Raw genomic sequence first — 24328 nt, 5'->3', positions numbered from 1 at the left:
AGAATATACAGTGTTTTTGTAAAGGAGGGAAGAGTAATACCAAGAAAGCTATTTCTATTTTGAATGACAATGAAAGCATAAGAGCAAAAACGCATTTTTGCTTTTGTAGAAGAAAGAAGGTAACAATAAATCCATTTTAAATCCATTCAAGTTTGAGATGCCAAAAGGAAATAGGAAATATACTCAGGTTTTAGCTATTTTTTGTTTTGCTGAAAGGGAGTAATGACGAATACATTACAACACATGAAAATTTCCTTTACTTTAGCTTCACTTAATATGGGACCCAACTGAGGAAAGTAGTAAGATTTATTTTCACTTATTTTAGAGCTTGTGGGTTTTTTTTTGTTTTGTTTTGTTTTGTTTTTGAGAGCAAGAGAGAGCACACACTCATATGGGCGACGACAGAGGAAGAAGGAGAGACAAAATCCCAAGCATGCTCCACGCCCAGCATGGAGAGCCCAAAGCGGGGCTAAATCCCAAGACTCTGAGATCATGACCTAAGCCAAAATCAAGAGTCAGACACTCAACCAACTGAGCAACCCAGGCACCCAGAACCTGTGTGATTCTTTTTTTCTTTTAGTTTATTTTTATTTATTCTGAAAGAGAAATAGAGAGCAAGCAGGGGAGGGACAGAGAGAGGGAGACGGAATCTGTGCTGACAGCACAGAGCCTGACGTGGGGCTCCAACTCATGAACTGTGAGATCATGACCTGAGCCAAAGTCAAGACTTTGATGCCCAACTGACTGAGCCACACAGGTGCCCCAGAACCTGTGTACTTCTAAAACAGAGGGCAACTAATTAAAATTGTGTAAGCTGAACTATATTTTGTTGTACTTACTTACAAAGCTACCTTAATGAATTAGCTGTTAGGAACAGTCTGTACCAGTGTTTTTTCTGGCAACTTAACCTTGTCCAGCCTCCCTCACTACCTTTATCCTAACCTGGAACAAGCAAACCAACCATCATCTATCCCCTATGGGTAGATAAAAGACTTTGATAAACTGCAAAAATACCCTCCTGCTTTTAGCCACAAGTACATATTATGATGAGGATGATCTTGTGAAGCCCCATATTAGATTCCCTTATAAGAAGTACTTACACTGAAAGAGCACAGTAAGCCTAAAAAGACAGCACTATAAAAAACATACCCCATTAGAAGCTTTCTTTTTTGCTTTCCATTCATCCAGTTGTGCCTTTGTCTTTGCATCAACTTTAACAAGTAGTTTCTTCTCTCCAATCTGCAGGTCATGCAGTAACCTGAGCGCACGGAGGGTAGATTCAGGTTCCTTATACTCACAGAAGCCAAAGGCTAAAAATGGGTGTAAAGAATTCATCAAATATCAATAGTTATGAAAACACAGTATTTATGGAAAATTAAAATAATTAGAGACCAAATGTTTTTAATACCAAGATTTTTCACATTGTCACTCCTCTCTTTCCTTCAATTACCTTTGATTTTTTTTTAACACCCTCAAACCGAAAGAAAAAAAGAAAAACAGGAAAGAAAAATTCTAATCAGGGAAATTGTTACTTATTAGAAGTGCTGATAAAATATTTAGCAGAACCAGAAAATTTCATAATGGAGTCTTTTAATTATTTCCTGAATTCATTCCACCCAGACTTCCTAACAGTTAGCAACAATTATAGGACATCAGGCTGCTTGAACCTGTTAAAGCTCTTTTCAACTCTGAGTCGTTACACTACAAAAGTACTGAACTTTTATCCTAGTTATGAGTCTAATTTTTCTGTGTCTGTTTCATTTTAGTAACTACTCTAAGCATTATTACCATGACTTTAAGCCAGAGATATTAAAACATAAATTTTAAAAGAGTAATCTAAAAATTTAAAGCAAAAAAACAAACGAATCCAAATATGTATACAGTTAAGGAAATAACCACACAGAAAGGAACTATTCTGAGTGATTTTAAATTTTTTTTCTTTTTTTTTTAATTTTTTTTTTTAAATGTTTATTTATTTTTGAGAGAGAGACAGAGTGTGAGCAGGGGAGGAGCAGAGAGAGAGGGAGACACAGAATCCGAAGCAGGCTCCAGGCTCTGAGCTGACAGCACAGAGGCTGATGTGGGGCTCAAACTCATGAACTGTGAGATCATGACCTGAGCTGAAGTCGGACAATTACCGACTGAGCCACCGAGGGGACCCTAAATTTTTTCTTTTAACGTTTATTTATTTTTGAGAGAGAGACAGAGTGAGTATGGGAGGGGCAGAGACAGAGGGAGACATAGAATCCGAAGGAGGCTCCAGGCTCTGAACTGTCAGCACAGAGCCCAATGCAGGGTTCAAACTCACAAACCGTGAGATCATGACCTAAGCCGAAGTCGGACACTTAGCCGACTGAGCCATCCAGGCACCCATCTTCTGAGCGCCATTAAAGCAGTAAATTTGACTTTAGATTTTTTAGTGTGATATATCATAAAGACAAAAGACCTGTCAACAGAAAACTTCTATCACCATATTGCTGATGAGTGTAGATGTTATTAGTCTTACATTGTTGCATATGAAATATGAGATGAACCAAGCCAGTAATTATTTAACAGTCTATCATCCCAATGTCCTTGAAACTCTAGATTCTCAGTATGGGAATACAGATATAACAGAAAAGCTTAAATAAAAACTGTTTAGTCCTGAATGTGAATTAACGTGCATTGGAAAAATGTAAAAGCAAAGACTAATAAACAAGTCTTGTAATGAATATACCTAATTGCCAGCTTGTGATTTTTAAAGCAATTTACCACTAAAAAAAACCCAGAGTTCCTTAAAGAAATGGCTGACCCTAAGTCTAGGACGGAAAAACTACTAGATAAGCTTAGATTCCAGATTCCAAATAACAAGGTAACTATTAAAAACAGGCTGGCGACAAAACCATTGGAAATCCAACTTGCAGAGGCGACTTAAGACAATTTAAGCTTCACTAGCAATAACGACAATAAATTCTTATTAAGTATAACAACAAACCGAATAGGCTTCAATCCTTAAGTTCACAATGGTTCTTTAAAAAAAAGTCACTGATGGGGCGCCTGGGTGGCTCAGTCGGTTAAGCGTCCAACTTCGGCTCAGGTCATGATCTCACAGCCCGTGGGTTCGAGCCCCGCGTCGGGCTCTGTGCTGACAGCTCAGAGCCTGGAGCCTGCTTCAGATTCTGTGTCTCCCTCCTCTGACCCTCCCCTGTTCATGCTCTGTCTCTGTCTCAAAAATAAATAAAACATTAAAAAAAATTAAAAAAAAAAAAAAAGTCACTGCTGGGGCGCCTGGGTGTCTCAGTCTGTTAAGCGTTGGACTTTGGCTCAGGTCATGATCTCATGGTCCATGAGTTCAAGCCCTGCATCGGGCTCTGTGCTGACAGCTTAGAGCCTGGAGCCTGCTTCACATTCCATGTCTCCCTCTCTCTCTCCCCTCCCCAACTCATGCTCTCTCACTCTCTCTCTCAAAAATAAAGGTTAAAAAAATTTTTTTAATAAAATAAAATAAAAAAATAAATTAAAAAAGTCACTGCTAAAGAATGTTGAGGACACAAACTCATTGTTTTGAAAAAAAATCAAGGAACCAAAGCATTTACCCTGTTTTCCTTATATCAATTATACCTCTAACCAAATACTAGATGGAGATAGAGGTTTATTCTTACAGCAGTAGTCTTATAAAGACTTTTTAAAAATGTTTTTTAACATTTATTCATTTTTGAGACACGGGGTGGGGGGGGAGAGAGAGAGAGAAAGATAGACAGACAGGGTGAGTGGAGGGGGGGCAGAGAGGGAGACACAGAATCTGAAACAGGCTCTGTGAGATCATAATCTGAGCTGACAGACACTTAACTGACTGAGCCACCCAGGTGCCTGATTTATTTTCCTTTTCTTTTCTTTTTTTTTTTTTTAAATGTTTTGGGGGTCACTGGGTGGCTCAGTCAGTTAAGCGTCCGACTCTTGGTTTCAGCTCAGGTCATGCATGTTCTCATGGTTGGTGAGTTCAAACCCTGCATCAGGCTTTGAACTGACAGTGTGGAACCAGCTTGGGATTCTCTCCCTCTCTCTCTGCCCCTCTCTCACTCATTCCCTCAAAATAAATAAAAACTTGAAAAAAAGTATTAAAAATTTTGTTTAATGCTTATTTACATCTAAGAGAGAGAGACAGAGACAGAGAGACAGAGTCAGGGCAAGTAGGAAGGGGCAGAGAAAGACACAAAATCTGAGGCAGGCTCCAGGCTCTGAGCTATCAGCACCGAGCCTGACACAGGGCTTGAACTCATGAGCTGTGAGGTGATGACCTGAGCCAAAGTCGGACACTCAAGTGGGACGCTTAACTGACTGAGCAACCCAGGCACCACAAGAAGATTTATTTTTCAATGAATGAATGATAGTAGTCCTCAAATTAGACTAGTGCATTTTGCAATCCTCCAATGAATAAATCAATCCAGGAACAGACAATCAACAGCTGCATCTCAAACCACAAAAAATTTAAAAAAAAAAAAAAATAATAATAATAATCCAGTGTCTGATGATGGAAGAACAATACCTTTAGAAAATTCTTATAAATAAAAGCATCAAAAAAATAACACATATGAACTCAAATTGAAGTCTCAAGATACAACTACCAACCAGTTTACATAAAATACGGAAGACAGGGGCGCCTGGGTGGCTCAGTCGGTTAAGCATCCAACTTCGGCTCAGGTCATGATCTCATGGTCCATGAGTTTGAGCCCCACATCGGGCTCTGTGCTGACAGCTCGGAGCCTGGAGCCTGCTTCAGATTCTGTGTCTCCCTCTCTCTCTGACCCTCCCCCGTTCATGCTCTGTCTCTGTCTCAAAAATAAATAAACATTGGGGCGCCTGGGTGGCTCAGTCGGTTGGGCGTCCGACTTCAGCTCAGGTCACAATCGTGCGGTCCGTGAGTTCGAGCCCCGCGTCGGGCTCTGGGCTGATGGCTCAGAGCCTGGAGCCTGCTTCCGATTCTATGTCTCCCTCTCTCTCTGCCCCTCCCCCGTTCATGCTCTGTCTCTCTCTGTCTCAAAAATAAATAAACGTTAAAAAAAATTTTTTTTTAATAAATAAAATAAAATAAACATTAAAAAAAATTTTTTTAAATAAATAAATAAAATAAAATACAGAAGACAGAGAAGCACTGGCATATTATTCTGCGTGGAGCTGCAATCAGCAAATCTAGACTAAAGAAACACTACTGGGAAAATGACAGTTTCTTCCACAAATAACTGCAAAGGAAAAGAGAGCGAGAACTTAAAATATTTTTAAAAAGTCTTAAAATATGCCAGCCAACTGCAATATGCTGACTATGTATAGATCCTGAATTAAACAAAATATTTAAAAATTGGTATTTGTGACATCTGAACACTGACTTACAATATTAAGAAAAATAGTTAATTTTTGAAGGTCTTATGATAGTATTTTCAGTAAATTTTTTAAAAAACTCCTATCTTTTAGAGATACACACTAAAATAGGATGAGTGCTTGGGATTGCTTAAAAATAATATATAAAGAGGGGGTGTGATGGGTGCTTGGGATTGCCTAAAAATAATATAAGGAGGCGGTGCCTGGGTGGCTCAATGGTTAAGCATCTGATTCTTGATTTCGGCTTAGGTTGTGATCTCATGGTTCGTGAGTTTGAGCCCTACATCAGACTCTGCTCTGAGAGTGCAGAACCTGCTTGGGAGTCTGTCTCCCTCTATCCCCTCTGCCTCTCTTTCTCAAAAATATTTTTAAAACAATAAAAGAAATTAAACAATAAATTTAAAAATAACATAAGGAGGAAATGGATAGGGTACAGGTTAAGCACAATTGACCATGAGTTGATAAAGCTAGGTGATGAGTATGTGGAAATTCATCACACTACTCTAATTTTATATACGCATGATTTTTTCCATAATAAAAAGTGTTTCAAGAATGTACATCAGTTGGGGTGCCTAGGTGGCTCAGTCGGTTAAGCGTCCAACTTCAGCTCAGGTCACGATCTCACGGTTTGTGAGTTTGAGCCCCGTGTCGGGCTCTGTGCTGATAGCTCAGAGCCTGGAGCCTGCTTCAGATTCTGTGTCTCCCTCTCCCTCTGCCCCTCCCCTGCTCACGCTCTGACTCTCTCTTTTAATAATTAATAAACGTTAAAAAAAAATTAAAATCTTTAAAAAAGAATGTACATCAGTCATTAAGCATCTGACTTCGTCTCAGGTCACGATCACATAGTATGTGAGTTCTGGCTCTGCATCAGGCTCTCTGCTGTCACCATGTGGAGCCTACCTCGGATCCTCTGTCCCCCCACCCCCCCAACTCCCACCCCTCCCCTAGCCTCCCCCAACCCCCTGTCTCTCAAAAATAAACATTAAAGAAAAGAATAATGTACACCAAACAGGTGCTTTTACCAAGAAGAAAGAACAGCCTGCTTCTAAGACAAACAGGTCATCTCACCATCAGTTCTCCTGCTTCCTTCCTAAGTTCTAAGTGTTGAATGCTAATCATACACTGCTGCTCCGAGAAAAACAGACTTTTCAAAACAATACTGTAAAAAAAAAATCTGAATACTTTTTCCTCTCCTACCTCCTTCCTGTTAATGCTTTTCCACTTTCTAATCTCAACTCCCAGCTAAATCTTTCCAACTACCTTTAATCCTATTCCAGTAAGAAGGAAGACAAAGAGTGCTAACAGAATACTCCATGGTTAAGGGAAATGAGAGTCAAACATGTAAGAAGCTATCTATATAGCTTAAAGTGATCTTAGTAAGAATTACCTACCTTGAAGTTTCCCAGATGCACCTTGTACTCGCTTCCAACTCAAAACCAAGCCACATTTCTTCAAAATAAAAAACAAAAAATGATCATTACCATTTAATAAAATAAATTAATTTGTAATAAAAATAAGAACACAATCATATTTCCACCACGAGAAAAATAAAAGAAAAAAATCATACCAGCTATTAAATTTCTTAAAATTCTCTCAATTCCCACAAGCTTATTATATAAAAGAAATATATAATACATCATTTAAAAGAAAAATAATAAATTCTTACAGATTCTCTTATTTGCAGAAAATTGGCTACCTTTTAATAGAGAAATTTTACAGCATTATTTACCTTATCCAAAATATATAAAACGCCAAAATTACCAATATCATAATATTTAAAATAAACTATAAAAAATTCAAGTAAATTAGTCCATAAAAATTATGTTCTAAAACACATGTATATACTATAAACAACTTTTTAAAGATTTTTTTTAAGTAATCTCTATACCCAATGTGGGGGCTCAAACTCACAACCCCAAGATCAAGAGTTGCATGCTCTACCCAGTGAGCCACCAGGCGCCCCTATATCATAAAAGTCTTTTAGTAACATGGGGAAATGCTTGATAAGGATACAAAAATAACATGGGACATGAAATTGCAAATATACAGTAAGACTTTATGCAACGAAAAAAATTTTCGATAAATCAGAAATATGAGTGGAGCAGGTTACCTGAAGAGTAGAACATTATTTTGTTTACTTGCAAAGTTTTTAAACATTATTTCTAATTATTAAAGTAAAAGCTAGAAGGTTAAAAAAAAAAAAAAGTTATTTGTGGAAAATGGTAACTGAAGACTGCCTGTCAAAACTAAGAGAATGCATGTATTTTTCACATCTTCCTTCACAGAAAACCAATAAAATGAAAATCAAGGAATATAAAAGATAAAAACCCATGAGATCAAACATTGCAGGGGGAAACGGCACCAGAATTCAACAAAATTTTAAGAAGACAAAAGGCAAGGGGCGCCTGGGTGGCTCAGCTGGTTAAGCGACCAACTTCGGCTCAGGTCATGATCTGCCCATCCATGAATTCGAGCCCTGCGTCAGACCCTGTGCCTGTGCCTGTGCTGACTGCTCAGAGCCTGGAGCCTGCTTCAGTCTCTCTCTGCCCCTCCCCCACTCACGCTCTGTCTCTCAAAAATGAATAAACATTAAAAAAAATTTTAAGAGACAAAAGGCAAATGGAAGGATGGGAACTCATTCAGTGTATCAAAGAAAGCCGTAACTCCCAAGTGTTAACAGATGAAGATACTACTGAGAAAGAATTAGGTTAATGGATTCTACAAAGCCAAGTGGACCTAGACTAGAGGTAAAAGGTGCGCACAGTGGAGAATGGAGTTGCAGCATGAAGCTGAATAAAAACAGGTGCTTGCCTGACAATATGAATATGGAACAATGAAAGCCTCAGAGTTCTTTTCAAGCAACTACTCTAATCTCCACCCCCAGAGAAGATAGCCTGCTATCTTTATAAGAAACTATACTATCCCCATCCTCAGGTAAAGACAGAATGAAGTTATGAAGAAAGTGAACAGAACAGATATGAAAGATCAGGAAGGGATACAGAATGGGTAACAAGGGCAGCCAACCATATACTCACTAGGCATGAAACCAATCAACTGATGGCTAAATTACCCTACAATGATGTTCAACATTTTACAAACCCAGCATTTCCACACAAAAAGACTTTTAATCCCTAACTCTTAAATGTAAACAATCAAGGATCACTAGACATTTAAGGCCTTAAAAGAAAAATAAGGGGTACCCTGATGGCTCATTCAGTATAGCATGCAACTTGATCTCAGGGTTGTGAGTTTGAGCCCTGCATTGGTCACAGAGCCTACTTAAAACTTAAAGGGGAGGGGCACGTGGGTGGCTTGATAGGTTAAGCGTCCGACTTGGGCTCAGGTCATGATCTCACGGTCCGTGAGTTTGAGCCCCACGTCGGGCTCTGTGCTGACAGCTCAGAGCCTGGAGCCTGTTCAGATTCTGTGTCTCCCTCTCTCTCTGCCCCTCCCCTGTTCATGCTCTGTCTCTCTCTGTCTCAAAAATAAATAAATGTTAAAAAAAAAAATTTAAAAAAAAAGCAAAAAACTTAAAGGGGAGCCCTGGTGGCTCAGTTAGTTAAGCATCTAACTTCGACTCAGGTCATGATCTCACAGCTAGTGAGTTCGAGCCCTGCATCAGGCTCTGTGCTGATAGCACAGAGCCTGCTTGGGATTCTCAATCTCTCTCTCTCAAAATAAACAAACTTTAAAAATAAATAAAAATAAAAAGATGTTTCAAATAGAATATATACATTATCTCCACACACTTGTACACAAATATTCACAGCACCGTTATTCACGACAACCAAAAAGTGGAAACAACCCAATTGCCCATCAACTAATGAATGGGTAAACAAAATGAGGTATGTCCATCAGATGGAATATTTGGCCATAAAAAGGAACGAAATACTGATATAAGCTACAATGTAGATGAACCCTGAAAACATTAAGTAAAAAAGAAAAGACAAAACACAAAAAGCCACACATACCCCATGATTCTCTGTCTATAAAATACCCAGAATAGGCAAAACTACACAGACAGAAAGTAGGATAGTGGTTGCCATACGCTGGGGAGAGAAGAGAATGGGAAGTGACTTACAGGGTACAGGTTTTGTAGTTGGGGTGATGAAAATGTTCTAGAATGAAGTTAGTGGTGATGTTTGTACAACTTTGTGAATATACTAAAAACAACTGAATTATTATGAAAGGGTGAATTTGAAAGTATAAGTATTATGTCACAATAGAGATGTTTTTTTAAAAAATGTCCTCTCAACATTCCTTTGGAAAAAAGTTGGCATTATCTTGTAAAACTGAAGATAAACAGGCTGTAAGACTCAGAAATTCCACTTCTAAGAGAATACATGACAGAAGTTTTTTCATGTTCACTGAAGACATGACATTACCAGTAATCATACAGCAAAACATAGTGTTAAGAAATAGAAACAATCCATAAGACTATCATTAGAAAATTTTAAATTCCAGGTCATGATCTCTTGGTTTGTGAGTTCAAGCCCACATTGGGTTCTGTGCTGACAACTCAGAGCCTGGAGCCTGCTTCGGATTCTGTGTCTCCCTCTCTCTCTGCCCCTCCCCTGCTCATGCTCTGTTTCTCTCCCTGTCTCAAAATAAATAAATAAATAATTGATTAATTAAAAAATTAAAAAAAAAAAAAGAAAATTTAAAATTCATGGTACATTACTACAATCCAATGGTACATAGCAATAAGTAAACTAAAGGTATATATATATTAGGTGAAAAAAACAAGTTATGTAGTACAGAATTAAAATTTAATTATAAATTTTCTGAATATATAAATATGTAATTAAAGTAAGAAATACACACATGAATGATAAACACCAAATTTAGGATAGTGGTTTACCTCTGATAATTACCTCTGTGAAAAAAGAAGTGGGAATTGGGGCCAACTGTAATGATTTATTTCTTAAGAAAAAAATCTAGAGACAGTATCACAAAATACTGAGTCTGACGAAGCTAGGTTTTGTGGTGTTTATTTCCTAAACATTTTTTAATTCAAGGATCATACACTCTACAAAACAGAAATGGCAATAAAATCAAAAAGGAGAAGATTTTAAAATCACTTCTTTAAAAAACAGAGGAGATTATGGAGGGAGAGAGTACAGGCACTGTTGTTTTTTATTATAAAATCATTATTATTTCACTTAAAGTGCATTTATCACCAGGATAAAATTTTTAATCTTTTTTTTTTCTGTTTATTTTTGAGAGAGAGAGAGAGAGAGAGAGGGCATGGGACAGAGCATGAGCAGAAAGGGGAGAGAGAGAGGGCGACACAGAATCTGAAGCAGGCTCAGGGCTCTGAGCTGTCAGCCCAGAGCCCAACATGGGGCTCGAACCCACTAACAAGCGAGATCATGACCTGAGCCAAAGTCGGAAGCTTAACCAACTGAGCCACCCACCCGTCCCAGGATAAAAGTTTCTAAACTAAGAAAAAAAGAAAACCAATGAGGCAACTGGATGGCTCAGTCTGTTAAGTGTCTGACTTCACCTCAGGTCATGACCTCACAGTTAATGAGTTCAAGCCCCACATCAGGCTGTCAGCACAGAGCCCACTTTGTATCCTCTGCCCCTCTCCTGTCCATGCTCTCTCTCTCAAAAATAAATACACATTTAAAAAAAATTTTTTTAAACATCAATGTCAGGGGCACCTGGGTGGCTCAGTCAGTTAAGCATCTGACTTTGGTTCAGGTCACGATCTCACAATTAGTGAGTCTGAGCCCGGAGCTGGGCCCTGCGCTGACAGCTTGGAGCCTAGAGACTGCTTCAGATTTTCTGTCTCCCTCTGTCTCTGCCCCTCCCTGTGCTCGCGCTTCTCCCTCTCTCTGTCTCTCTCAAAAATAAACCTTTTTAAAAAAATGTCAATGTCATGAAAAACAAAAACAAAACAAGCAAACAAACAAACAAGCAAAAGACAGGAAGCTATTCTGTATTAGAGAAGATGTCTAGGGGCGCCAGGGTGGCTCTGTGGTTAAGCATCCAACTCTTGATTTTTGGCTCAGGTCATGAGGCTCAGGTCGTGACCTTATGCTCTTATGAGCCTCATGTCAGTCTCTGCCCTGCCAACCAAGTATAACAATTCAGTACAATGTACAATCCTTGACTGAATCATAAACAAAATGCAGCAATTATGGAGATTATTGGGAAAATTACATATGAACTGTAAATACATTCAGTTAACAATATTATATCAGGGAGAAAAAATACTGTATCAGCCTTTAATTTTTTTTTTTTTTTTTTTTTGAGAGAACGCACAACTGAGCAAGGGGCAGAGAAAGAGGGAAAGAGAGAGAATTCCACAAGGGGCAAAGACAGGGAGAGTGGGAGTGGGAGGGCTCAAGCTCATTCCCAGTGAGGCTAGAGCTCACCAACCTTGAGATCAAGATCTGAGCCCAAGTCAGATGCTTAACCAACTGCATCACCCAGGTATCCCAGCCTTAAATTTCTTAAGTATGATGATGGTTTTATGATCATATAGGAGAATGTCCTCCAACTTAGGAAAAACAGGAAGTATTTAGAGATGAAACATCACGTCACAACTTAATCTACAATCATTCAGAAAAAATGTGTGTGGGGTGTGTGTGCGCGCGGGTAGAAAATAAATGTGGCAAAACAAAATTGTGTTTCACTATACTATTCACTCAACTGTTTTGCAGGATTGAACATTTTCAAAATAAAAAGCAGAAAGGGATTATTCAGTCCTTTCTGCGTTTTCATAAATTTGAAATCGATAATAAAACTTAAAAATTAAAAACAGTTTAACACTTACAGCAAGGAGCTGTCTTATAAGCATGTCTGAAGCTTTCTCAGAAATGTTGCCAACAAAAACTGTAGTAGTGGGACCACAATTTTCATCATTTTCTTTAGCCTTTAAGCCTGGATGATCCTTTCTTGCTCCCAAATGCTTTCCAACCATGGACACAGTGGGTACTAAAACCTAGAGTGAAAAAAAGGCAGTAAAATTGGACCTGGCAATTAAATTCCCATCACGTTTAATGTAACATTAAGCTAACAACAATTTTTAAGTAGTGCATACACAGCAATTAGTAAAGGTTCTACATACCTAATCTAAAGCTCCTATCATTTTTCATTAACACAAAATTATCTGCGACAAGTTCTATATTAGATAACCTTTCTTTTAAAAAACAACTTGGAAAAGAAAATAAAAATAACTTGGATGGAAATTTCTTTATACTTAAGACCTAATTCTTAAATGTCCACAACATCATAAGTCATTTAAAATTATCAAATATATCCAGGAGATCCGTCACAACTCTACTCTGTACAAACATAAAAGCAAATTTCAATTATCCCTGCTAATCCTCTGACAAGAGTATTCAAATACTCTCACAGCATTCTCCAAAACTTAAATTTTACCTTTATCAGTTGCATTTTTTACTTTTCCTTTGTAACTTTCAACTTCCCAGAGAACCAATCTCACTCATTTTTACATCTGAAACTGAATTTAGCAAAACATCCACAGAAGGCACTGAATAAAGAGTGGTGAACTAAGGGAGCTGCTCCAAACCCCAAGTCCCACCTTTTCCTAGGCTGAAATGCAAGACAGTAAGTACCTGTCAGGTGGAGGTTTTACAAAATACCCCAACAATGGGTATCTGATCCAAGAAAAATTAGACCTCCCCTTGGTCTGAAGAACCGTATCTTCTTAGTGGTCGGCCTCACAGCAGATTTGTTTCCCCACAGAGTTACCATCTCCTTTTTAATATAAGTAACACCTCCTTCTCCCTCCCATTTCAAAATCCACAGGTAGAGAAACAGTTGAAAGTAATGAGATCTACCCTCCCTCATAGAATTCCAAATGAAGCTTCATATTCTACCAGTTAACTCAAAGAAAAATTCTGGCTAAATAACAGTTAAGAGGATTATTATTTATTCATGTGTAGTAGCATGTTAGCATTCTTAATGAAGATGCTGAGAATGTACAAAAGCTTTGATGAATGTGAAGAATTAAGGCTTAAGAAGACTGAAAATGAAACAGTTTAGCAGAGTAAAGGCTTCAATAAAACTTTACAAAGCTTAAAGATACCATAACAGACAACAGAGAAAAAATAGGTTGGAAGGGGCTAAAAATTAGGTAGGTATGAGGAAAGAATGGAAATATATTCAACTCAAATTTCACTTCAGAATTTAAATTTCTGCTAAGACCATTCCTACAGTATTTTTTCTTTCTTTTATGAGATTGCATGTCAGATCATTCTCCCATCTCCCAGGACCAAGACAAAATGAGAGAATGGTGAAAAAACCAATGTCCTAAATCTGAAAGAACAAGTATATGAAGAGTGTAGAGAATACGAGGGAAATCATAAAACTATTTAGGGAGCCTATTTTAGGGGCAACTGCATAATATGCATAGCTGAGTGAAAATGATACTCAAATACATGGATGCTCTCACTCCCCATCATTCTTTTAAACATTAAAATACTTTATCAAGTTGTTTAGCTTTAAAAGAAGTATTACTACTGTATCTCCTCATTCCTCCTTAAAATTGTACTTACAGTTGGAGCAGGTGCCATAATGCTCATTGGTACAGGAATCATTGGGGTCCCTGAGAAAAAAATCATAATAAATTGTAAGAATACAAATATATAAGACTACATTCTATATCAACTACGTGCCACACCAACAGATAAAAATGCAGGACTAATGACAATGAAATATTGATGAATGCCTTATTTTCAAAAGCAATGGGACATCAGACCAGTCCATATAAACTTACATAACAACAAAAAAAACTATTCAAAAAGCAAAAAGGCTGCCACAATATGCTTTCGTCTCAGAAGTTTAAAAAACTCTATAGTTGCTGATTCATGTTCATCTGATTCAGTACATCCTGAAAGCCAGTAACTTACACAAATACAGGTTCACTTATGGGTAAACAACAGTATTAATGAATCCTTCAAAAGGTTAAAAAAAAAAAAGATATCAAATGAGAAATTAATCTGGAAACCTAGATAGAATCGTGTTATTGCTGGTTCTTTAATAAAAACAAAAATCAGGGGCACCTGGGTGGCTTAGTTAGTTGAGTGTCCGACTCTTGATTTCACCTCAGATCACGATCCCAGGGTCATGGGATCGAGCCCCGAGTCAGGCTCTGCACTGTGTAGCCTGCTTTAAGATTCTCTCTCTCCCTTTGCCCCTCTACCCTGCTCACACTCTCTCTAAAAATTAAAAAAATAAGGCAGCCTAGGTAGCTCAGTCAGTGGAGCATGAGACTCCTAATCTCGGGGTCATGTGTTCAAGCCCCACGTTGTGCATAGAGCTTACTTTCAAGAAATTAAAAATAAATTAATTAATTAAAAAAATTCAAAATAAATCATGCAAAAAATATGACCAGGAATGTCAGTCAGTGTCAAAGAAAATCTCTAAGACAAGTATCTGCTGCTCTGAAGGTTTAAGAGAGATTAATGGGCTATTACTGACATCGTAGTGAAATCTGCATTTTTGTTTTTAACTACATTGTTTACCAATCAATGGCTACTATATAGAGTGTCCTTGTGTATATAACTAATGAAATCTTACCATTTGAGTACTAAGAAAAAGAATGTAATGAGGGCAAAAATCAGTGAAAGATTTTGTCCAGTTTTCTAACATAAATTTTAAAATGCTTCTAAATACATCTCAAGAAGTTCCGAAGTCGCTCTTCAGTTCAAATTTAACATCAACTTAAAAGAATTCTCCAGCTAAGACTGGTAATAAATTCTTAAACATTTAACATTATCCATTTATCTTCCAATATAACTCACTTAAAATAACTTTTAAATGAGAAAAATCAGGATTCCTATCAATACACCAAAAGAGTATTACAAAAACGGAAAAAACACAGAAGTGCTTGGCTGGCTCAGTGGGAAGAGCATGCAACTCTTGATTTCAGGGTCGTGAGATCACAGTGAATGTAGAGATTAAGTAATTAAACTTAAAAAAAAAATAAAAGACTTCGGAATCAAACCTGGGTTCAACTCATCGTTATGTCATGCCTAACTATGCAACCGTGGCCAAACTCTTAAGCTACAGTTTCCTCAATTGTAGTAAGGTAATCATTTCTTTGGAGTACCTATGAGACTTACGGAGATCATTTGTGCGTAGCACTTAAATACAGTGGATGCTCAAAACTAGAATTCATCAACCTATCTAAAGTTTTCACTTTGTAAATAAAACAAAAAAATAAATCCTCCCCCCTTTTTATCAACTGTAATCTATATGGCACCTTTTCCATAGGTAAGCTGTTAAAGAAAAAGTCAGAAAGACATAGTAGAAAAAAAATGTTTTTTCCTTTTCTTTTAAAGTAACCTCTAGGGGTGCCTGGGTGGCTCCCATGATTGAGCATCCAACTTCGGCTCAGGTTACAATCTCACAGTTTGTGAGTCCAAGCCCCTAGTTCGGCTCTGTGCTGACAGCTCAGAGCCTGGGGCTTGCTTCAGATTCTGTGTATCCCTCTCTCTGTGCCCCTCCCCCACTCTGGCTCTGTCTCTCTCTCAAAAATAAACATTAAAAATAAAAATAGTAATAATAATAAAGTAAGCTCTAAACCCAACATGGGGCTCAAACTCACAACCCTGAGATCAAGAGTAACATGCTCTACCAACTGAGTCACCCAGGTGCCCCATTGTTTGTTCCTTTTTAATAGTTACTAAAATTTGAATAATACATTTCTTTTTTTTTTTTAATTTTTTTTTTTAACGTTTGTTTTTGAGACAGAGAGAGACAGAGCATGAACGGGGGAGGGCCAGAGAGAGGGAGACAGAGAATCTGAAACAGGCTCCAGGCTCTGAGAGCCCGACACGGGGCTCGAACTCACAGACCGCGAGATCATGACCTGAGCCGAAGTCGGCCGCTCAACCGACTGAGCCACCCAGGCGCCCCTGAATAATACATTTCTTAGCCCAACTTACTAAATTTCATGCAATATGAAATTCATAATAGAGAATGTATTACAACTCATTACAAAGATCTATACATGCTAAGTATACAAAGCGTGAACAGTGCAGTACTATGCTGTTTTTAAAAAACAGAAATAAGAGGGTGGGCACCGGGGTGGCTCTGTCGCTTGAGTGTAGGATTCTTGATTTTGGCTCAGGTCATGATCCCAGGGTTGTGGGATCAAGCCCTATGTGCTGAGGATGGAGCCTGCTTAAGATTCTCTCCCTCCCTCTCTCTCCATCACTCCCTTGGCTTGCATGTGTGCCCATGCTCTTGCTCTCTCTCAAAAAAAAAAAAAAAAAAATTTTTTTTTAATTTAAAAGAAAATAAAGAAAAACAGAAGCAGGGAAAGAGTATACATAAGCAAACACATCAGGATACACATAGTTCATCTCTGAAGCGTGCACACTACAAACTGGTAAGAAAGGCTATGTTTGGGGAAGGGAATTCTCAAGAACTATGGGGAAAAACCTTTCTTTTTCTATATGCATATATTACTCTTTAGGGAAAAATTACGGTTATTTTTCAAATTTATTTTCTAATTTAATATAGAATTTGACCATCACACTTAAAAGTGCAATTAATTGCATTAATAAGAGAAGAAAATGATTCATGAACATGGGTTATGTGTGGTCTTGATTTACTACACGAGTTTAGCATACTATTTTATTATTTACCTTTTAAAGTATTGATGCTCTACAAAGAATGCACAATGAGTTGTAACTAAAGTCTGATTTATCACCCAAGTATATTTCCCTGAACAGAAATGATACTGTATGCTATTATAAATACAATCAGAATTAATAGTGTTATTCTGAATAAATGCCCACATTAGTATGGCAATGACCAAACAGGCAAGAAGAAACACTTACAATCTGGTTTCAGGAGCAGCTGACCCACCTTTTTTTTTTTTTTTTTTTTTTTTAATGTTCATTTATTTATTTGAGAGAGAGACAGAGACAAAGAGAAGACGTGAACAGGGGAGGGACAGAGAATCCCAAGCAGACTCCACACTGTCAGCAAAGAGCCCCACACGGGGCTTGAATCCATGAACCGTGAGATCACAACCTGAGCCAAAATCAAGAGTTGGACACTTAACCCAGGTGCCCCCTGCTGACCCATTTTAAAAGATAAGCAAAGAGAGTAGTCTTAAGAGAAACAGGTTTGGGGCGCCTGGGTGGCTCAGTCAGTTAAGCGGCCGACTTCGGCTCAGGTCATGATCTCACGGTCCGTGAGTTCGAGCCCCGTGTCGGGCTCTGTGCTGACAGCTCAGAGCCTGGAGCCTGTTTCGGATTCTGTGTCTCCCTCTCTCTGACCCTCCCCCATTCATGCTCTGTCTTTCTCTGTCTCAAAAATAAATAAACGTTAAAAAAAAAAAAAAAAAAAGAGAGAAACAGGTTTCATTTATCTTCTACTTCCGTTTAATAATTTGGTATAATGTTCATCAGAAAAGGCTAAATTTAGTATTTGCTCTTTAAAAAAAAAAAGAGTTAAACTTTTTTTAAAGTTTATTTATTTTGAGGGAGAGAGCGCACACACACACACACACACACACACACACACACACACACACACGGAGAGAAAGCGCATGCGCACAAGCAAGGAGGGGCAGAGATAGAGAGGGAGAGAGAGAATCCAAGCAGGCTCCACACTGTCAGTGAAGAGCCCAATGCAGGACTCAAACCCATGAACCATTAGATCATGACCTGAGCCAAAGTCAAGAGTCGGAAGCTCAACCGACTGAGCCACCCAGGTACCCCATCAAAGGAATTTAAATCTTTTCTATAAAACCAATCTACTAGTAGAGAAATTAAGGCACTGATCTTTCAGTCATCTTTCCTGATTCTGAATAAGTGATTATGCTTCATTCCCAATCCCTTAAATTTCTTCATAAAGAAATTTTTTAAAAAGTAAACTATTCTTTCCTATAAAGCTATATAACACAAGGGTTTTGTTTAAAAAAAATATATCATGGGGACACCTGGTGGCTCAGTTGGTTAAGCGTCTGACTTTGGCTCAGGTCATGATCTAGAGATTCGTCGATTCAAGCATCATGCTCTGTGCAGACAGCTTGCTTCAGATTGTGTCCTCTCTCTCTGCCTCTACCCCACTCGCGTTGTCTCTCTCTCAGCCATGTTTATCTTGTGGCTTTTCATACCTACTCCAACACTGCTATATACTTGCCCTAGGAGCAGGAGGCCTCAAAACTGAGTCTGTAGAATGTGTTGTGAATTAACAACCCATCTTATGAGCCAACTTCAATGTACTGTTGATCTCTCAACAATAAAACACTGTAATTTCAAATAGATAATCCAATAGTTAAAAACAGGTCTCTGATATAAGGCTTCCCTCAAACAGGATGCCTGGGTGGCTAAGCGGTTAAGCATCTGACTCTTGATTTCAGCTCAGGTCATGATCTCACCGTTTGTGAGTTCGAGCCCCACATTAGGCTCTATGCTGTCAGTACAGAGCCTGCTTGGGATTCTCTCTCTCCCCGTCTGCCTGTCCCCTGCATGCACTCACTCACTCTCAAAATAAATAAATTAATTTTAAACATTTTTAATTAAAAAAAAAAAGCTTTCCTCAAGTATTTCTGGATTATTTACAGGATCATTTGCTGATTTCAGCAAAAAAGCAAACATAAGAAAAGCAAAACTTTTCACATACAAATTAAGGACAGCTCTTAAGATACTGTCTTTTGGAAGAGAAGCCGATTTTGTATAAAAATTTTTCGGCCCTGTTAAAAATATCTGAACTACTGCCCATAAACCAAAGGAAAACTCTTGCTCTCTAGGCCAAGCAATGTTAAGATGTACCTCAAGATAATGGTTCTCGCCTGCTTCGGATTCTGTGTCTCCCACTCCCTCTACCCCTCCTCTGCTCACACTCTGTGTCTGTCTCTCAATAATAAATAAATGTTAAAAAATAAAAATAAAAATAAAAATAAAAAGATAATGGTTCTCAAATGTGGGTTCTCTTAGTTTTGCTTAAATAGATCCTTAGGATCCGCCTATGAACTTATTGAAAATAAACATTCCTAAGCCCCAGTACCTTGAGGATCTGAATCAGTGGGTTGGAGTAGGGCCTGAAAAAAAAAAATTCTTTTTTTTTAGACCTCAAAGAGCTTTGGAGAGAGGAAGCTTTTATATGGTAATCTGGAAAGCTCTTCAAAATATATTATCAAGCATAAAAAAAGGGGCAGAACAGTACATATAGGATGCTACTATACATCTACCTTAAGGAAAAAAAAAAAAACATTGGATAAAAGAATATATACTTGTGATGGCATGTAATATGTACTAAAAAGTATCTGGAAGAATAAAGAAACTAATGACTGTTTAAAACAGTCTCCCTCTCAGGGCGCTTGGGTGGCTCAGTCGGTTGGGCATCCGACTTCAACTCAGGTCATGATCTCATAGTCCATGAGTTTGAGCCCCGCATTGGGCTTTGTCAGCTCAGAGACTAGAGCCTGTTTCGGATTCTGTGTCTCCCTCTCTCTCTCTGCCCCTCCCCCACTCACGTTCTGTCTCTCTCTCTCTCTCTCTCTCTCAAAAATAAGTAAATGTTAAAAAAAATTTTTTTAAATACAAAAAAGTTAAATAAAAAGAAGTTTCCCTCTTTCGGTAAGAGATAGTAGTAAGTTATGTAGGAATTCAAGGAAAAGTATTCACTGTATACCTTTTTGATGACTGAACCATACGAACGTACTACCTTTTTAAATTTTTGTTTAATGTTTATTTTTGAGAGAGGGAGAGAGACAGAGACAGAGTGAGCATGAGTGGGGGAGGGGCAGAGAGAGAGGAAGACTTGAGAATCTGAAGCAGGCTCCAGGCTCTGAGCTGTCAGCACAGAGCCTGATGCGGGACTCGAATCCACGAACTGAGAGATCATGACCTGAGCTGAAGTCGGACGCTCAACTGACTGAGCCACCCAGGCACCCCCCTATTTTTTTTTTTAAATAAAGGGTTTTTTTTTTTTTAATCTCCCCAGATGAATTTGATACTCACCCAGAGATGAAAAGTACTGCCACAGGAAAATGATACATCACATTTACAAAAGGATGCTAACAGACATCTTTACTACTAACACATATCATTTTCCTAAAGTTAACAGTGTAATGATGAAACTGCAGGTTAAAGAAACAACAGTATCCACAAACTTACCTGGAGGTACAGGTGGAGGAAAACCAGGAAACTGTGGGGGTGGAATCCCTGGTGGGAGTGCTGGGATTCCCATGGGAGGGCGATTCAAATGAGGGGGAAAAGACATTCTTACTGCAGCGGTCTAAAGAAAAAAATCATGACAAATCATTTTATTTGAAATCTTTGCAATTTGATATGCCTGGTTTGTTGGCCTTCATTTTTAGAGTATCTGCAAAATTCTAAAGTTTTCTTACCCAAAGGAGTTGGCAAAGACCCTCTTTTCTCTGTCTGTCCATTGAGAATTTTTAAAACTTAGATCTTTTCTAAAATAAGTTCCCAAAATGTACACGATCTAAATTCAGGATAGACTCCTACAATCATGTGGGAATACATATAAAGGAAGAAAAAAATTTTGAGGTTCAGTTAATATCCAAAAATTAAAAACCAAACATCAACGAATCTTTTTAAACCAAACTCAGAATCCAGGAAGGTTATCTAACAGTTTTTTTTTTTTTAAGTGCTCTGATGCAGTCATTTTTTACACACATCAGCACCCTGAAAACTAAATGTACAAAGTTACACAGTATTTGTTGACTCAATGTTGGCCAGTTCCTCAAGGACAAATGACTGTCTCAGTAAACTATAAACCTGAGGGGGAAGAAACCGCCTGACATCAGGTCACATGGTAACCATTCAAATATACAGAACATAAAATTTGTGACAGTGAGAAAGATGTCATAATTTTTGATAAAAGCAAAACTCTTAACCATTCTTGAATGAAATTCAATGAATGAATGAAATTCAAGAAATCAGATGTTAGCATTTGATTTAATGTAAGAATACAATGAATCACTTCATTTGATTTATATTACTTAAAAGAAATTTAATTTTGTGTTTTAGCTAAATGAATGTATTTAAGACTCCTTTATGACCAAATTTTATATTTTCATCAACATACTTGAGTGTCCAGAACTATAAGAAAAAGTAGAAAAACAATGTGATGCCCTAGGAAGATCTCATGTACCAATTTTAAAAAGCAGCCAAAATCGGTGATCCCGTATCAGTGATGGCACTAAAGGGTAGCAATTTAATGAACAGGATGTTTGTTGGATACTAGGAAAAATTTCACCTACACTCTACAACTGAAGGGGTCTAGAGTTGTTTGAAGCTTTTAAAGAACATTTGTACTATTTCTGTGTGTGTATTTCATACACTGATTTACTCACCCTTCAGAAGAGAGAAGATAAAAAGTGCATGTCTTCCACTTCCTCGCCCCCTAATCCCAACAGTTTGGTATATACCGTTGTATTCTTCTAAATAGCTTTCTATACACAAACTAACATATAATTATTTGTGTTTTTCTGCAAACAGTATAATCATACTATATTGTTACGTGCATTTCTACTTCATTGTCATTAACATCTCTTCATATCAGTTCACAAAGTTCTATCCCAACCTTTATAATGCAGTAAACTACCATAATACAGGTATACAATAATTATTCAATCAACAAGGATGATTGGCTCCACATTTTGCCTCTTACAAATAACATTGAACATTCTTAGACATACTGGATATATAAATCTATGCACCTGTGCAAATAATTTTATAACACAGCTTAGTACTGTATGTATCTACACTTTACCTCCAAACCATCCTCCAAAACTAACGTACAAATTTATATCCCCACCACCAATACATGGGTATGTATGCCCTTTCCTCAGATCCTCAACATCACTGGAGTAAATCAGTGTTTAAATTATAACAGTCTCATAGGTAAAAAATACTCTCATTTCAATGTGTATTTCCTTAATCACTAATGAGGTTGAGTATCTTTTTACCTGTTTATTAGACTTTTCTTTAAAACAGTCTTAGATAAGCATGTCCTTCAGGCTCACAGCTGTTCTTCCTCAGTGTTGACTTAATAAGTTAGGAGTTAGGATAATACAGGATTATTTAGGATAATTCTATAAAATCTAAACTTCCATTTCAGAAAACACAGTACACTAAAAATTTACAAAGCTTTACAGGTAAAACAAATTCCTAGAATTTCATACACTTAGAAAATAAGGTACTGGAAAATGCTTTAAAATCTTAAGCATCAGCATAAATTAAAAAGGAAAAATGGAACTAATTTAATATTATAAATGTGTTGAATTTTTAATCTTTTTGTAATACTTTTTGCCCAAAAATAAAAACAAGCATTCTACAGGAGGGGGCAGAAGTGTATCTCCTTTCAAAAGAGGGCTACTGTCCTACTTACAGAAGCTCTTCTATTATCATTATAATACTCTATCTCAGCACTTTCTTAGGAGGGCAGTTGGTATTAATACCTGTTGAATAAATAAATTAGTGAATGAATCAGTAAACAAATTTATTAACAAGCTCCCATGTGCCAATTTCTATGCTAGCAATGACCCAGTGTCTAGCCTCACAATGTTTTTACAAAGACCGGAGCATGAATTTATTGCCAAGTATTAAGCTGTAACCATTTTTTTAAAACGCTTTATGTTCTTGGTGTTTCAATTGTATTTCGTGGCTCTTAAATGTATAATTCATTCTGTAAGAATAACCAGATTATATGTTTTATGCTAACGTATGCATTCTATTCACTTCTAATTTTTGTTGTATGTCCCTTTCATTTAAAACCATCTAAAACTTGCTTATTCATAGGCGAAACTTCAAAGGTAAAGAAAGGTATCTTAATAAGATAATGGTCCCTCCTATGGTCAGAAAACAAACAATTCTGATGATCACTGACCAATATTAATGTTCACCTTAAACACCCTAAAGTGAGAGTATCAACCACTTTTTTCAACATAAACTTTTATGTTTTGGCATGTGTGAAAATGACTAAGAATACTTTTATAACCATAAGCAAAGCTGATCAGTTTTTACCTACAGTTGATAAATTGTAATATTCTCATAATAAATTATATGGAGATTCAAAGTTGGTAGGTACACTATCAACAATAGCCGAAGTATGGAAAAAGCCCAAATGTCCATCGATGGATGAATGGGTAAAGAAGATACTATACATATACAATGGAGTATTACTCCAACAATCACAAAGAATGAAATCCTGCCATTTGCAACTATGTGGATGGAACTAGAGGGTATTATGCTAAGCAAAATTAGTCAGAGAAAGACAAATATCATATGACTTCACTCACATGAGGACTTTAAGACACAAATGAACACAAGGAAAGGGAAGGAAAGCAAAAATAATATAAAAACAGGGAGGGGGAAAAAAATTAAGAGACTCTTAAATATGGAGAACAAACAGAGGGTTCCTGGAGGGGTTGTGGGAGGGAGGATGGGCTAAATGGGTAAGGGGCATTAAGGAATCTACTGAAATCATTGTTACACTATATGCTAACTTGGATGTAAATTAAAAAAATAAAATAACAACAACAAAAAGTTGGTAGGTACGTTGTAGAATAAAGTAGGGAAAAGAACATGGGAGCACTTTACTTTAAATATGGTGGTTGGGCCTCACAAAGAAGATAGGCAAACTGAATGAAGACTCCAAAGCGGCCAAGACAGGAAGCCTCATATACGGAGGCAACAGCCTTCCAAGCAAAGAAAACAGCAAATACAGGAGCCTGAGGTGATCGTGTAGTGTTTTGTGGGAGGAAAAACAAGGCCAACAGCTGGAGCAGAGTACTTGAGGAAAGCAAAGATAAATGCCAAGTATTACTTAGGGGAGCGGGCTCACAGAATGTAGCACTTAGTAGGCCACTGCAAGGGTTTTGATTTTTACTCTGAGATGGAAAACATTTGAAAGGCTTTTGACCTGACTTACACTTTAAATGCGTCACTGGCCACTGTGTTAGTAAGACTGGCATTTTAATAGCGTCACTGGCCACTGTGTTAAT

General features: G+C 37.5%; 1 protein-coding gene across 1 annotated transcript in view; it reads right to left on the bottom strand.

Annotated features, from left to right (window-relative positions):
- Positions 1-24328, bottom strand: part of RBM25 (RNA binding motif protein 25) — a 59816-nt gene that overhangs the window by 31154 nt on the left and 4334 nt on the right. The window contains exons 2-6 of the mRNA XM_042943700.1: positions 20472-20592; positions 13887-13936; positions 12140-12307; positions 6747-6804; positions 1150-1310 (exon numbers count right to left, since the gene is read on the bottom strand). Coding sequence (XP_042799634.1) covers positions 1150-1310; positions 6747-6804; positions 12140-12307; positions 13887-13936; positions 20472-20577 — 543 coding nt within the window. The 5' untranslated portion in view covers positions 20578-20592. The remainder of the gene's footprint in view (positions 1-1149; positions 1311-6746; positions 6805-12139; positions 12308-13886; positions 13937-20471; positions 20593-24328) is intronic.

The sequence above is a fragment of the Panthera leo genome, chromosome B3 (genome assembly GCF_018350215.1).
Source record: "Panthera leo isolate Ple1 chromosome B3, P.leo_Ple1_pat1.1, whole genome shotgun sequence".
NCBI classification, from domain to species: domain Eukaryota; kingdom Metazoa; phylum Chordata; class Mammalia; order Carnivora; family Felidae; genus Panthera; species Panthera leo.
This window is presented reverse-complemented; position numbering and strand designations above follow the sequence as displayed.